Source organism: Panthera tigris, chromosome A1 (assembly GCF_018350195.1).
Source record: "Panthera tigris isolate Pti1 chromosome A1, P.tigris_Pti1_mat1.1, whole genome shotgun sequence".
NCBI lineage: Eukaryota > Metazoa > Chordata > Mammalia > Carnivora > Felidae > Panthera > Panthera tigris.
The window spans coordinates 122,945,771-122,962,313 of record NC_056660.1 but is presented as its reverse complement, the minus strand read 5'-3'; the positions used below and the strand labels follow the sequence as shown (position 1 = coordinate 122,962,313).

General features: G+C 41.1%; 2 protein-coding genes across 2 annotated transcripts in view; one reads left to right on the top strand and one right to left on the bottom strand.

The window, feature by feature from the left end:
• The window catches only part of CDC20B (cell division cycle 20B), an 89,016-nt gene that overhangs the window by 60,267 nt on the left and 12,206 nt on the right, over positions 1-16,543 (top strand). Inside the window, exon 14 of the mRNA XM_042986759.1 lies at positions 3,585-3,636. The gene's annotated coding sequence lies outside the window, so the exon portion shown is untranslated. The remainder of the gene's footprint in view (positions 1-3,584; positions 3,637-16,543) is intronic.
• Positions 743-8,706, bottom strand: GZMA (granzyme A). Its single transcript, XM_007079949.3, has 5 exons — positions 8,613-8,706; positions 5,701-5,839; positions 3,960-4,101; positions 3,491-3,760; positions 743-959 (listed from the first exon to the last, which is right to left on the bottom strand). Exons 1-5 carry the CDS (start codon positions 8,680-8,682, stop codon positions 795-797), a joined length of 786 nt encoding a protein of 261 aa, XP_007080011.2. The 5' UTR covers positions 8,683-8,706; the 3' UTR covers positions 743-794.

Genomic DNA, 16,543 nt, shown 5'->3' with positions numbered 1-16,543 from the left:
TTTTAAGAAGCTGTCTCTTAGTGTTGATGTGTGTTCTTGGTTTGGGTATACATTGTGTGTGCATGCACACACATGTATATTTCTAAAGGAACTAATGGAAAGTGAAGAAATCCATTCACCTAATCACATCTTGAAGGGGCTGCTGAACTGATGACTATCCACTGAGTTCAATGTGATGAATAACAACATGGAATTTTTTCAAGGAAAACTTTGAGCACTCACTCCCTAGTATGTGATGGCAGCCACTGTAGCCACCATGTTGATTGGCCCTACCCAGGCTCAGAGACGAAGAGAACCAGGAAATCACCTAGATAATCTAAGGCTTAAATACCAACTAATGAGAAAGGGGGGTGACTTTCTCTTGTATACTTTTCTTGTGTGTCCAGGTGTTTCATTTGTGTCCCCTAAATTTTAATTTCTATTTCTCACCTGCCTTTGGAAAAACACCATAAGGCATTTCCTCTTCTAACTCAAATGCTCCAGACTGGCTGTTTCTGTTTCCTGCAGAATTGCTGGGTCCAACACTGTTTTTGTTACTAGACAGACCTGACCTTATTGGCACTCCTGATGGGTCCCACTGAGATGCTGAATAATGCAAGCAAAGTATGATTGTCACTTGACACATGGATGACACTGTGACATTGGTTTCCTCCTGTCTCCATTGCATTATCCACAAGGTTACTTTGCCAGTGCAGATCTGCCCACTAAAGTTATAAGAGAAATGGATACAGTTACACAAATTGATTTTATTTATGATAACATTAACAAGTGATGGCAAATGAAATGAAATACAGTTATCTAAACTGCCCCTTCATAGTCTTATTTATCCAGTTGAGATACTTCTGTGAGAGAAGAGTATAGATGCCAGGTCCTCGAGGGTCTCCGCATTTCCCTGGAAGGCCAAAGGCAGTAATGCCTCTATAAGTACCCTCACATATCAAAGGGCTTCCAGAATCTCCCTGGAGGAAAACAAGATGGGTAGTGGAGATCAGCATGGAACGTGATCACTAGTGGAATGGAAGAGGTTCCATTTAATGTGGAGCATTCAATGTGGAGTTAAGACCAACCTTGACTTAAATGAAAATTAGTGCTTAAAAGTTCAAAATGTTGGGAAAGATTTTAATATTTTGAAAACTGGCTTACTCAACTTATTTATAAACCAGTGAACATGAAATAAAATGTATTATTGTTCACGTTATCTACTAATTTTGAGACTGACTGTGCTTTAGAAGGAAAACCCTCCTGGGGCACCTGGGTGTCTGAGTCGGTTGAGTACCCGACTTTTGATTTTGGGTCAGGTCATGCTCTCATGGTTCAAGCCCTGTGCTGGGCTCTGTGCTGACAACACAGAGCCTGCTTAGGATTCTCTCTCTCCTCCCTCATCTCTGCCTCTCCCCTGCTTGCACTCTTTCTCAAAATGGATAAATAAACCTTAAAAAAAATAAGGGAAACCCTCCTATTTACATTTTAAAAAATGTTTGTTTATTTATTTTGAGAGAGAGTGACCATGAGTGGGGAGGGGTAGAGAGAGGGAGAGAGATAATTCTTTTTTTTTTTTTATTAAACAAATTTTTTTTAATGTTTATTTATTTTTGAGAGAGACAGAGTGTGAGTGGGGGAAGGGCAGAGAGAAAGGGAGACAGAATCCAGAGCAGTCTCCAGGTTCTGAACAAGCTGTCAGCACAGAGCCTGAGGCGGGGCCTGAACCCACAAACCACGAGATCATGACCTGAGCCAAAGTTGGACACTTAACCAACTGAGCCACCCAGGCACCCCAGGAGAGAGAGATTTCTGACATGGGGATCTGTCCCACAACCTGGAGGTCATGACCTGTGATGAATCAAGAGCCAGATGCTTAACCGACTGAGCCACCCAGGGGTCCCTGTCATTTTCTTAAAATGCTTAATAATTCAAGAGGTAAAAGAATCAAATGCAGATGGGATGTTGAGGCAAAGAGTAAATACCATGTTTTCTCGTTTCTCCAAGCAGATAATTGTTTTCCCAAAGGAACAAAACCAAAGCAAATTTTCCCTTCATCCTGTCAAATAGAAATTTCTCCCTCAAGTCTCTTTGGAGCATCTGACACTAGATGGGAGGTCCCAGAAGCCAGTGATCGCACTTCAGAGCTAACTGCCTCCACTAGCAGAGCCCTTTCAGTTAGCTGTGGGTCAATGCTTTATGCATCCTGTGCCACCAGCTGTGTGATCCTGTTTTCTCTAGTGGAATTCTAGAATCAGCATATTTAAATGTATTTGAGATCCAGAGTCTGAAGTGGCCATTTCACTGCTCTGGCTTTAGGAAAGATTGTTGGTGTTGCACAGAGGGCCACTGAGGCATACGCATGGAGCTCTGCGAGCGCCAGGTCTGAGGGCCCAGCTCCTTCTCAGCCATGTGAAGGCATCAACGATCCCTCCTGTTCAGGCAAAAACTAGCCTTATGAGCATATGAACTAAGCAACTATGTGCAAGCCTGGGACCCCTCCTGGAATGGTGTGTTTCATGCAGTGCCTGAAATTTTCATAATTAGTCCCTCAGGTTTAATTCACCCATAGCCACTTCTGAGGGGTCTTGGGCACTGAGGGAACGGGAGAAGGACTGTTAAGTTTTGATGGTAGAGGGTGGCTGTTGAGAGGCAGACAGGCATACTGGGATGCTGCCATGGCTTTAGGGTGTTGCGTGTGGTCCCAATGGCATGAAGGTTCTGGGTTCCTGGATTTCCAGAGTGGTGGCTGAAGGGAGGGGAGGGAAGAGGGAGGGCAAAGGACAGGAAGTGCAAAGATGCAGAAGACAGATGTCATCTTTTCCTGAAATTTGCTTAGCCTTGTTCCTGAAATCAAGCCATTCAGATTCTGCCGGTATTTGGACAAACTTGTGAAAAGAGCAGAGACCTCTGGATCTCTCAGTCTCCAATTTAAACTCCCAGACCACCTACACGGCAGCTCCTTCTCTTCAGAGGAGGCTCTCTCTACAGGGTCTTTGGGAAAGGTGAGAAATGATAAACTCAGAGCTGAAAACTTTATGAGGTGTCTCTTCTACTCCTGTCTTTCAGCAGAGCCCCGTCCTGCTGCTGCTCAGGGGAGTCTGGTATGGACACTTGCACATTCTCTGTACGGGGAGTGGAGGCCCTAGAGGAACCCTGACTTCAGCTCTCCTGGATGTCCCAGATTTTCAAATTTAGAGCTGTGTATGTTCATACGAAAAATGAGAAAAACATTGCTTCTCAGTGTTTTTTTTTTTGTTTTTTTTTTTTTGTAAAATCAAGAAGATGTGCTAGATCAACCCATGCCTTAGCAGTGAACTTGTTTTTGATGAACAACTTACTTAAGCTGAGAACATTAAGTTTTTTGACTGGCATCTTATCAAACTTCTTTAAAAAAAGCACTAGGACCCTACAGAAGCCAATGCCATGACAAGACAAAGCATGATGTTACATGTTCTATATCTGCATGAGTAATTCCAACAGCTCAAACATGGGATCTTATTTCACTTACATTGCACGAGTCTTTTCCACCCTTGAGGCTGCCGGCACAAATCATATTCAGTCCAATCACAGGATGATAATCATAGTGCTTTTGATCATTGCAGATTCTTCTGTTTATGACGGTGATATTGACTTCTCTCAGAGTATCTGACTGAGGTGAGTTATTATGAATTTTCCCCCAGCCTGCAACTTGGCACATGGTTCCTGGTTTCACATCATCCCCCTTTTTAGGAAGACGGAGGGTGCTCACATTTTTATTAATTTTTGCCTTTTTGGTCAGCTGTTAGAAGACAAGCATGAAGACTTAACAAAATGAGGTAATCTAGATGGTCACATTTTTACTTAAATTCTAGCCCAACCATCGAGGACCCCATTATGTAACTATAGTCTATAGCTCTAGGGCACCGAGGAAAAAATTTCCATTTGGCAGCCAGAACGTAGGAGGTTCTATGACTTTTAAGTCAACCAAAGGTACATACCTGTAAAAGTTTAAGATCACCTTCATGCGTGTCCTGGTCAAAGCACGGATAGGGATATTGTTTCTTAACAAACATTATCTGCTTTTCTGGCTCATTCTTGGTTATTGAGTGAGCTCCAAGAATGACCTGGGACGTTCTGTTCCTGAAAACAGACACAGTATATTAACAGGATTTACTCTTTGTATCAGTAGCAGAGCATGTTAAGTGATCAGTTTCACTGTCTCATTTGTAAGTATACCTGCTGTGGAAATACTTGTTTATGGCTCAGAAAGAAAAAAGTGTACGTTGAAGAATAAAAAGTTGCCTGTGAATTCATCGTTATTACCACCAGCTTCTTTATAACATGCTAAACTAGGTTCATTGAAAAGTAAATAACAAGAGAATTCCATAGCAGCTAAGCCAAGTCTTGGGATCATGTGGGTTGGGGCTTTAGTGTTGTATCCCTTAACCCACCTTGAGCTGTGATAGAGAATTTGGTTGCAGAATACTGAAACACAAAGTTCTCAGTGTTCTAGAGACAGAAGCAAAAGGCACTGGATAGTTTAGAGAAATGCACTGGAGGGATCTTTGTAAGATTTAAGTTTGTAACAAACTTAAATGGGCAAACTTCCAGAAATATGACTGCCCAATGAAGGACCCTATTTGCATGGCACTGTGTGTATATTGGGGGTGGGGGATGGTGATCTGAAGGAGGGGGCCAGGGTTCTTTTTTTACTCCATGCTAAAGGTTCATTTGGTTAATAAAATCAAAATACTCAGGGGGCTCCTTGTTGGCTTAGTCAGTAGAGCATGTGACTCTTGATCTCAGGGTCATGAACTGAAGTCTCATGTTGGGTGTGGAGCCTATTTAAAAAAATTTCTCTGGTATATTAATAATTAAGTGTCAGTCACACTTAGTGCCATTCACAACCTAGTATAAACTACACTAAACAGATAGTTCCAGTGATTTTTCCCCCCATCACACACTATTATTCCATTACACATAGTTTTCTTCCATTACATCAGCTGATGTGAGTTTCACTCAAGAGGCTAGAACTGTACTTCCAGTAGAGTGCAAATGGATGATGAAATGTTCTATACATCTGCACTGTCCCATATGGTAGCCACTAGCCACATGTGGCTACTGAAAATGTGAAATGTGGTTAGTGCCACCAAGGAACTAAACTTGCAATTTTATTTAACTTCAACTTAAATTCATAGAGCCACATGGAAATTTACATAACCAATATGACAGTGGCTTTTACAAGGGACAGCCCAGGTTTACAGGTTTGATTTAGAGAATGGAGGAAAACCCAAGCCTGGCAGAGGTTTGAAGGTAGTAGTCAGCAGGTGTTAAGAGATGGCTGAAGTGTGAGAGAAGTTCACTAGGGGAAACGGGAAGGTTTTAGACACGAGCTTTCTCTACTTGACTATTGTGCTCAGGATCCTGAGGGGACACTTCAGTTTTATCCTTCCAGACTGTGGTTTATTCTCTCTAGTCATTGAAGTCAAGGCCAGAAGCAAAGCCCTGCAGCACCTGGACCCAGCAGCTCCAGAGGAAGTGTGGTGCTCACTGTGGATTCCCCATTGGTCTGATTCTGTGGGCTTAACTCCCTGCTGGGGTACAGCAATTTCCTGGAGACTTCAGTGATATGAAGTTACACATGAACTTCCTGTGGTTTTAGTGAGATTTATTCTCTTTGTTAATATTTCCCCAAATGAGAATATCTCCACAAACATTTTTTAAAACCCAAGCACTTACAGGACACAGTGAGCTGCAGTCAATACCCAGTTTTTTTCAATCAGAGCCCCGGCACAGATATTTTCTCCTTTAAGTAGCACCATGTAGGGTCTTGAATGAGGAGTCACTTGATTTCCTCCAATAATTTTTACACAGAAATCTGTGAAAAAGGAAAAGGCAACTTAAGTCAGTGCCCACCCCAAAGAGCTCTACCTCAAGCCATGTTTCTAAGACCAGACAAGCATTTCCTCCTTGGAGAGGAGACAGATGAGAGCACCTCCAAACCCCACGCAGGTGTTCAGATGTCTGAATGTAAAGCCCATTCCTATTGGACTCCTGAGAGGGTCCTGCTGTTTCACCCACAGAAACCATGCCATTGGCAGTTCCAGGGATTATCAGGCTGGAGATCTGTCACAACCAGTGACCTCAAGCCTCAGGGCTTGCAAAGGGCAGACAGCTATGCATTGGTTGGCACCAGTAACAGTTACTACCGGAGATGCTAGTAACGATCTGCACTCCTCCCTCCTCCCTTCCGGCTATTCATCTTGGGAAGTGGAAAAGCTTTTAGAAGACTGAGAGCCGCCCTTGTCACCTAAAGCCCTTGCAAAAAAACACACCTTACAAACTGATATGGCACCATTTAGCTCTGCCCTCACCTACGAGTTCTTTGGTCATTGGGAGCTCTCTGTTTATTGAAACATGTACTCTCCTCATTCCTAAGCTGAGAGAATAATACCTGTTGCACCCAAGGCTCCCCTTCAACCTGCAGACTCAAACACATGGTTTCATGAAGGCCCTCTCCAATGAGGGAGGAGAAGGAAGAAGATGCTATAAGGAGAAAATGGTGCCTTAGTCAAATTTCCTTGATGACAGAGCTGGAGTATAGTTTCATTACTAGAGAACAGGAGACCTACACACAAGGCTCATGATCCATGCTGGTTTAGTGATCTTGGGTCTTTGTGATGTACTCTGAGTCTCCACCTTCCTACACCAGATATTCTTGGATTTTCCCAAAATATGTCTCCTGACTATTGGCTGAGACTCATGGTTTCTTAAAAAAGGGCACAGGGCCTGCTACTCCATTTATAAAGCTAACTCACTGCCATATCCACAGTAAGATGCAAATAATGAGAGTGAGAGAAGGGGAAGAGAGTGACGTGAATGGCTCTCATTTCTGGAAGTGAGTTGGGAAGGGGGAAATTCTAGGCTCTAGAAGGTAAAGGATAAGGAAGTTAGAACAACGCAGAGAACTTCACCCACATCTTAAATTTTCCTCGGGTGAGTCATGCGTGGATAGATTTAAAAGGTGCGTCTTTAGACCTTCTGGGCTGCAGAAATCATAAAGTCAGTAGACTACTTCATTTTTCAGGGTCCCCTGTTTGGTGCACACATACACTGGCCTCAGAAAAAAGGTCAACATCTCCTGCAACCAACCACTCCTATGAGGGTCAGGAAAAGGGTTTAGAGCAGGTGAGAAGTTTGGGAAACTAGCAACTCTTGGTCTCCACCCAGAATCAACATGAATGAGCATCTCTGGAGCTGGGCCTGGATGCGAGCATTGTTTAAAAAGCCCTCCAGAGTATTCTAATGTGTAAGAGGGTTGAGATCGCTGGTCCAGAGCATCATGTGATCTGCTGTGTCTGTTCCCTTTACGGGCCCACATTGCTCTCTCTGACCACAGGAAACAAAGCAGAGCAGAGCAAGCTGCTTTTGTTGTTTCCTTTGAAGAAAAGATATCATTGGATTTTTCATCTGCTCTGTTTTCACTGTTGTCGAGGACTTAACAAGCCCGAACACAGTCATCCTATGCCACCCCTTTGTCCCCCAAATGCTTCAACCTTGTTATTTTAAAAATTTCTTCTCATTTTTAGTTGCAAGGTAAACCATAGAACTTCCTTGGAAATTCCTGGTGAGATAGGTTTTCCATCAGCCCCTGCCCACCATTCCCACCTCCAGAAGCTGATGGACCTGGAGATAAACACATGACTGGTCCTTAACATCAGCACAGTTCAGGCAGCCCCAGACCAGTCCTCACTTTCTTGAAGGATTTCAAGGAAAACCTAGAGCCACCCAGGGGCTACAACCAGTCTTGTGATAATGCTGTGAGTTTCACAGCATTTCAAACTGGTGCCCGTGTAGCTCACACAAAACCAGGTAGGTTGGTTACTAGGTGGTGTACCCAAGACTTAGCTTAATACTAAATACCATAGCACTTCCAAAGAGTCAAGGTGGCAACATTCTCAATGACACACTAGCCTAGGGAAATGATACAATTTCAAATCGTTTCTAATTTGTTTTGGGTGACTAAGTCAGGTTTTTGAATTTTATTTAAAACTATGCATTGGGCTGCCTGGGCAGCTCAGTCTGTTGAGCATCTGAATTTGGCTCAGATCATGATCTCACAGTTTGTGAGTTCAAGCCCCACATCGGGCTCCCTGCTGTCAGCCTGGAGCCTGCTTTGGATCTTCTGACTTTCTCTCTCTTCCCCTCCCCTGCTTGCATGCTCCCTCATGCTCTCTCTCTCTCTCTCTCAAAAGTAAATAAAACATTAAAAAAAAAAGTATCTATGCATTTTCTACAGAAAGGCTGAATACCACTATTCCTTTCCAGAAAGGTATATTTATTTTCCTAACCCAAGAGGTTTTTTAATTTTTTATTGTTTTAACATTTAGGCAATTTTAGGGGGCAACTTTCAAGGTATAAATTGGCAGTATTAAACCCTGGTGGTTCTATTATTTCTTGTGAAGCAATTTTAGAGAAGAAAGAAGGATGTTTTTCCTTTTAAAATAAACAGCTAGAATGTAAGAAAGAATGTTAAAGCTTGAGGAACAAAAAATCTGCTCTTACCCTGAGCTAATATTGCCTAAAGTTCACTGAGAGTCTGCTCCACTTTGCTTAATGGTTATAATGGAAATGATGAGAATCAGTCTTACCTCCAGGAATTAGCAGGAGAAAAATGGCAATCAAGAGAGAGGATGCCAGAAGTGTATAGGAGTTCCTCATTGTGGCTGGTATCCCCACCTCAAATCAGTCAACATGAAAATCTGTGTTAGTTCTTCACCGACACTATATATTGAGGGTACAAAGGATGTGGTTTTTGTCTTTCCAATTTGTAACATGAGCGTTAAGAAATGAAACACAACTGACAACAATGAATAATTGCTCCTTACCCTTGGGCATGCTTTCCTTTGCTAGGACTGCTAAGGCAAAGGATGGTAATTCTATATTGTGGATGGGGGTGAGAGGACCTTGTTGTCCTCTGAACATATTATACAAGGGGAGACTTTATTTTTATTTATTTATTTAAAATTTTTTTTAAAATGTTTATTTTTGACAGAGAGAGAGAGACAGAGCATGAGTGGGGGAGGGGCAGAGAGAGAGGGAGACACAGAATCCAAAGCAGGCTCCAGGGTCTGAGCTGTCAGCACAGAGCCCAATGTGGGGCTCGAACTCACAGACCGTGAGATCATGACCTGAGCCGAATTCGGACGTTCAACTGACTGAGCCATCCAGGTGCCCCTACAAGGAGAGACTTTAAAATGTCTCAGCAGAAATTTTGAGGATTTTAGTTTTCATCAATAGCAGAACTATCTTCTGTATCCACTAATGGCATCTGTTAAGACTTCAATTAGAGGTTGGAAAAGTGTCCTAAAAATTGATCACCAATCATATTTTTTTTCTAGTTATCTCCTTGGGTTATGTAAGGATTAATAGACCAAGGCCAGGTAGAGGTGCATAAGGAAGTCTTATTTGTTAGGAAGTTCCTCCCTACATTTTCCTTCCCCATTTTGTGGAGGATAATTTATTGTGCTCTTGTCTGAAGTCTGTGGCAGGTATGGAGACAGAGGGAGGTGGGGGGAGGAGGTGGTGGCTCTTTGCAGTCCTCTGTGCTTCCCCTGATTGCTTGATGATACAACTTCAGAAAGATACTGAGTTTCTCCTTCCCTCTCTCCCTCTTTCCTTCTCTCTTTCCCCCCACCCTTCCTTTTCTCCCTCTCCCCCTTTCCCCTCCCTTTCTTCCTTCTTTCTGGATTTAGCTAAAGAAGGAAAATGGTAGACATGGCTATTTTGTTCTAATATATTAAAAAAATTTTTTTTAGTGTTTATTTATTTTTGAGAGAAAGAGACAGAGTGCACGTGGGGAAGGGCAGAGAGAGAGAGGGAGACACAGAATCTGAAGCAGGCTCCAGGCTCTGAGCTGTCAGCACAGAGCCCAATGTGGAGCTCGAATCATCAACCAGGAGATCATGATTTGAGCTGAAGTCAGACGCTTAACTGACTGAACCACCCAGGTGTCCCATTTTTGTTCTAATATTGAAGAATGTCTTTAAGACAGATGAACCTCAGTCCCTCAAGGAAGAATATTCTGTATTCTTTCTATTAGAAATATCTTATTCTTCTTTTCTGAGCTGAGGATGTGGTCTTTACTATAATACATATGTTCTTTCAGGATGTTTGGTGTTACACCAACCATCCCCAGAGTTAACATGCTGATAACTTCAGACCTGGTGGTTACTTTTTCAGAAATCACATGACCTTATTATAAGGGAGTCACACTGAAACCCCAATGTTTCCTTTTCCCCAGATAATACTAGTGCATTAAAGGTTCATCGTAAAAGGTTCAGTAACAGTTTTCAGTAACAGCAATGGGATACCCAGCTTCTGGTTCTGGCAAGTAATTTTAGTTCAGACTTAAAAAAAAGCTGGGTCTTGATTGCCTATAGCTACAGTAAGTTTCCTAAAGCAAACAGTGACAATTCTGTTCTTTTTACGTGAATGTGGTTGCTATTCCCCCATTCGTGTTAACTTTTAAGAGCTTTACGAAATATAATTTACATACCATTAAGTTAACCCATTTAAAGTTTATAATTCAATGGTTTTGAGTCTATCTACTGAGTTGTGCAACCATCACCATAACTCATTCTAGCACATCTTCATCATCCCCAAAGAAGCTTTGAACCCATTAACAATCCTTTGAACCGATTACTCTCCTTCCTCCACACCCCTGCCCTGGACAACTACTATTTCAATTTCTGTCTCCATTGGTTTGCCTATTTGGGACATTTCACATACAAAGAACTGTAGAATATGTAGTCTTTTGTTACTTTAAAAAAATGTTTATTTATTTTGAGAGAGAGAGAAAGAGAGAGAGACAAGGTGAACATGAACGGGGAAGGAGTGGTGGGGGGGGGTGGAGACAGAGAGAGACAGAGAGAGAGGGAGAATGAATCCTAAGCAGGCTCCTCTCTGTCAGGGCAGAGCCCAATGCAGGGCTCGATCCCATGAACCGTGACCTTATGACCTGAGCTAAAATCAAGAGTCTGATACCCACCCAACTGAGCCACCCAGGCACCCCTCTGACTTCTTTCACTTAGCACAATGGTTTTGAACTTCATATTGTAACATGTATCAGTATTTCATTCCTTTTTGTTACCAAATAATCTATCACATGGATATACCACATTTTATTCATCCACTCATCAGTTGATGGATATTGGACTATTTCTACTTTTTACTTATTATGAACAATGCTGCTATAAACATTTAGGTATCCATTTTTGTATGGATATGTTATCATTTTTTTGGGTATATACCTATGAGTGAGATTACTGGGTTATATGGTAACTCTATGTTTAGCTGTTTGAGGAACTTCTCAATTGTTTTTCAAAGTAGCTGCATCATTTTACATTCCCCTCAACATTGTATGAAGGTTCTAATCTACAACACTGTAGAAGGTTTCTACATCATTGGCAGTACTTGTTGTTGTTTGACAATTGCTATTAGAGTGGGTGTGAGGTAGTAACCACTGAGGTTTTGACTGTAGCTTCCTTAATAACTACGAGCTTCTTTTCGTGTGCTTACTAGTCATTTATTTATCTTTTTAGGAGAAATGTCTATTCAAATATTTTGCTTTAAACAAATTGCGTTGTCTTTTTATTATTGAATTTTAAGTGCTCTTTATATATCCTGGATATGACTCCCTTATAAAATATATGATTTGTTACTATTTCCTCCCAGTGGAGGGCTTGTCTTTTATTTTTCTTGATGGTGTTCTTTAAAGTACAAAAATTTTAAATGCTCACCAACCTCTTTTGTCTGGGTCTTTGTTGTCACATCTAAGAAATCACATCCTCTTTCATCTCAAAGCACAATTTACAGATAGAAGATTACTGATTAGACAGGAATATCTAACTCCTTTCACTCCCACCCTGAATGTGAAGTCTTATTTCCCCTCAGTGAGATTTTCCCTTTCTTATCTATTGGTGTCTTTATCAAAGGAACTGAATCAGTCCCCAGAATCATCAACCCAGAAATAATAAACACTAACAAATTATTCGTCATTATCCCTCCTTTCTCAGATTCTGGTCTGTGTCACTTGCATGTTTTTTGGTCTATCACCATGACATTGACTTCTCTCAAGGTATTCAAATTTGTGCATGAGTCTCTTTTGGCACTTTCCCATTCTGCTGCATGACACTGGGTCTTCTATTTCTCGTAGCTTAAGTATTTCTATAGCTTTGGTTACAGTAACTTTACCTTCCAGTTAGAAGACAGACAGGAGATGCAGTTTTGGGCAAGAAAAACAGGAACACGACCCAGAAAATAGCTCTGATTAAAATAGGTCTTGCTTATTTAATATGTTCTAATGAAAGACATGGCTGAAGACACGTTCTGACCTGACAATCCACAATTGATTTTTAAAAAGTCACAGCATAGGATAGGTGTGTTATGCTAGGCTAGTCTAGGTTAACTTGAGTTCAGTTGGCCATTTAGTGATAAAATTATATTGGTGGCGGCTGATAGTTCTGGGTTTGAAAACCTGTAGTGGGGAACTCAGTCACCATTCAGATGGTCTTAGGTTTGTGAACTGACTGGTAATGAGACCTATGGAAGAAAACCAAGGCTCCTGGTACAGTGGGGCAGAGTAGAAGAGGGGCCAGGGTTAGTGGAAATGTGGCTTTCCCATTTCTGAGCATGTGCAAGCCAGCCTGAGGGTCTCACCTGCCTTTGAGGGCTCACCCACACTCCATTCTTTTCTTTCATTTGCCAAGCCCTCTTCTTGGCTCACTACCTTGCTCCCTTTTAAAAAAGTCAAGACCAGGAGAGTACAGAGTGTGATCAAGTTTGAATACACAGAAGAGGGAGCCAATTTTAGTTCTTTTCATCTTTTCATCATACCTCAAGCTCAGTTTCAAACAGCCAAGGGTCTTGGTATGATGGACTTTGTAAAAACAGAGGACAACAGAGTAGTGGCCAGTGTCACATTCTCATCATTGCACTGGGTTCAGCCCTTACTTCCTGACGTTTGACTGTCCCCACTTCCTCAGTGGCTCCTCCGAGTAACTGGTGCTCCCAGGCCCATCTTGCTAACATTTAGAAGCTGAAACAGCCACAAGGGAAAGCCTTTCCATAGAACATGGCATCAGATGCCCACATGCACCTTCTTTCCTTCTCTGCCACTCATGCTTTCTCATGGCCTTCATGCTTGTTATCTGGTTGGATGGACAAGGGGGAAGAACTCTTTTTTTTTTTTTTTAATGTTAATTTTTTTGAGAGAGAGAGAGAGAAAGCACAAGCAGGGTAGGGGCAGAGAGAGAGGGAGACACAGAATCTGAAGCAGGCTCCAGGCTCCAAGCTGTCAGCACAGAGCCCGACGAAGGGGCTGTTTTCCTAAAGTAGTGACTCTTTAACATTTTTATTTTTTATTTTTGAAATACATAGACATTTGAGAATCTGATAAAGTATAGACACACATATGCACACAAATACTTGCATATTTTTGGGGGGAGATTCACAGACTTTTTCATGTCTATCCATGACCTTGAAGGAGCTCATGGATCCCATGGTATGAATCCCAGCTCTGAAGATACCATTGAACTGTAAGATATCACAGTGTGTGGTTAAGAGCATGAACTCTGGGCTCAAATCCCAGGCCTAGCAGTAGATGACTTCAGTAAATTTAATTAAGCTCTCTGTGCCTTAGTTTTCTTATATATAAAAATGGAGCTGATAACATTGATACTTAAAAAAAATTAAATGTTGGAGTGCCTGATTGGTTAAGTGTCCCACTCTTGATTTTAGCTCAAGTCATGATCTCATGGTTAATGGGATTGGGCTCTGCTCTGACAGCATGGACCCTGCTTGGGGTTCTCTCTCTCTCTCTTTCTCTCTCTCTCTCTGTCCTTCCCCCACTTGCATGCATGTGCTCTCTCAAAATAAATAAATAAATAACTTAAAAAATTAAATGTTAATATAAGTAAATCATTTAGAATGCTGCCATGTTTTATTGTAAGTTTTATTATTAAATGTTAGCAAATATATGTATATTTGGACTGGATTATTTTATAATGATATTATTTCTTTCTTCACTCCCCCCACCACTGGAAAAAAGAGACTTGCGAACTCATTCTGAAACCAAAAGTCTTGAGATCTATCTATCTGAGAGCTATGACTAATCAGTGTATTTGTATGACTGAATGAGTCATCTATATACCCCCAACTTAGTGGCTTTGTTGATCATTCACTTAAGGGTTTTGCTCTATAGATCTGGCCTGAATTTAAGATTGTCACCAGATACAGTCAATGCTTTCTTATTTTACTGTAGACGTAAAAGGTACATTTTCATCTTAAAAAGTCAATATGCCTTTGAGCTAGCAAAGACAACTAGTAACATTAAAAACTATTGGAAATGAAGTTTTGATTTCTTTTTCCCTTTTACACAATGTTAAACATAAACTAAAGCAACATAGAATTCTATTTTCTCATGAATAAAACTAAAAAGCATGTGAAAATGTGTCTTACTTCCAAGTAAGGAGAATGAGGAGACACATGGAGATAGGGAAAGCAAAAGGAAAAGAATGTTCGTGGCCTCTGTTACCCACATAGGGAGACCACTTTGTTTCAGGTATGGACATTAGCAATATATAATGAAACGCAAGGATGTGGGTTTTTTTCTTTTCTTTTTTTTAATTTCTCTGCTATGCTGTTAAAGATTTTAGTGTTATGTTACTTGGAAACATAATCTTATTTTAGCGATGGTGTGGTTACTTATTTGTCTCACAGACAAAGTCATTTCCTTTGGGCTTAGCCCTCTTCTACCCTAAAGGGTAAGCTGTGGAGACTGATAGATTAAGAGCATGTGATAGAAAATTGCTCTCCTTTTGACCACTTCTTTCACTTTCAAATACGAGTTTATTTTAGAAAGCTGAGAATTCAAATCTATGTCAGAAATTGCTTTGAAATATCATCTTTAAACCTAAGGATATATATTAGATACATTCATTGTTGAGGCTGCTGGGTGACCACCAAGGAAAAACTGAAGCTAGAGTCTTAACTCACATCATTCAACCATAAAAGCACTAAATGAAGATACAGATAAATATTCATATACGTGTAGAAATGAGAGGCTTTGAAATATGGCATCAAGGAATTTAGAAATCAAAATGATTGATGGACTTAATCATAAAAAGTTAAAGCTTCTGCCCCTTAAAACATAAAACATAAAGTCAGATTGCACACATTTTCCATAGATGTAACATAGATAGGTATTTTCACAAAGCGAGAAGAAAAGATGAACACCTGAAAAGACAGATGATCAGAGAATTTGAACTAGTTATTTCCAGAGAAGATGTAAAAAAGGCTGCTATATTCCTACTCTATGGAAGAATGCATTGGCACACAGCACAAATTATCGATAATAAAAATGCAATTTAAAACATTTGGGTACCATATTTGCCTGTTAAACTGGTAAAAATTAAAAAAAAAACGAAAAGAGTACTCTGTTGGAAATTCTGATGTGTTGACAGTTATTTCAAACTGTTACTATCTTTCTGGAAGGCAATACATGTAAGGGTTATTAAATTATGCATGATCTTTGACTCAACAGATCATTTCTCGGAATTAAAAAAATTGTGGAGATGCATAAAAATTTAGCCATAAGGAGTTCCATTGCCTTATCATTCTGTGACAAAGAAAAGTTGAAAGTAATCTAAATGCCCCCAAATAAGGAATTAAGTCCCTTAGTTCCTCATTGCTACTGTAACAAATTACCACAAACTTAGGGGCTAAAAAAAACAATAGTGTATTATTTTACAGTTGTGTAGGTCACAAGTTTGATGTGGGTCCCGCTGGGCTAAAATCCAGGTGCAGCAAGGTTGCATTCCTTTCTGGAACCTCTAGATGAGCATCCATTTTCTCACCTTTTCTAGCTTCTAGAGGACACCTGTGGATCTTGGCTTGCAGCCCCCTTCCCGCTTCAAAGCCAGCAATGCCTGGGGGAGTCTTTTCTCACAGTGCATCACTTCTACATGGACTCTTCTGGACCAGTTGCCTCCACTTTGAAAGATGCCTGTGATTACATTGGGCCCACCCAGGTTGTCTCCCTATTTTAGGGTTGAGCTGATTAGCAACCTTGATCCCACTTGCAACCTCAATCCCCCTTTGCATTGTATACATGTTCACAGGCTCCAGGGATTGGGATGTGGGCATCTTTAGGAGGGTGGGGAGCGTTATTCTGCATGCCATAGTTTGTAAGTTATAATTCATCCCTACAACCGTTCTGTGCAACTATTAAATAACATGCAAAGTGATCATAAAATGTTGCTGTATCAAACAACTCTGTGGTGTCACCACAGATCCTCTTGCCTTGTGTCAGTTTGTGGATGTCAGCCACTTGTTCTTCAGCTACCCTGTGGAGACCCATTCTGTATGGTCTGGGACTGTCTTCACTGGGCACCACCTGACAGCACCTTGCCTCATGCCTGCTTTTGTTTCTTATGACTGGGCTCTGCCTCTGCTGCTGAGACTAGGATGCAGCATGACCCAGAAATACAGGGAGTTTAAGCCTTTTTGGGAAATCCATTGA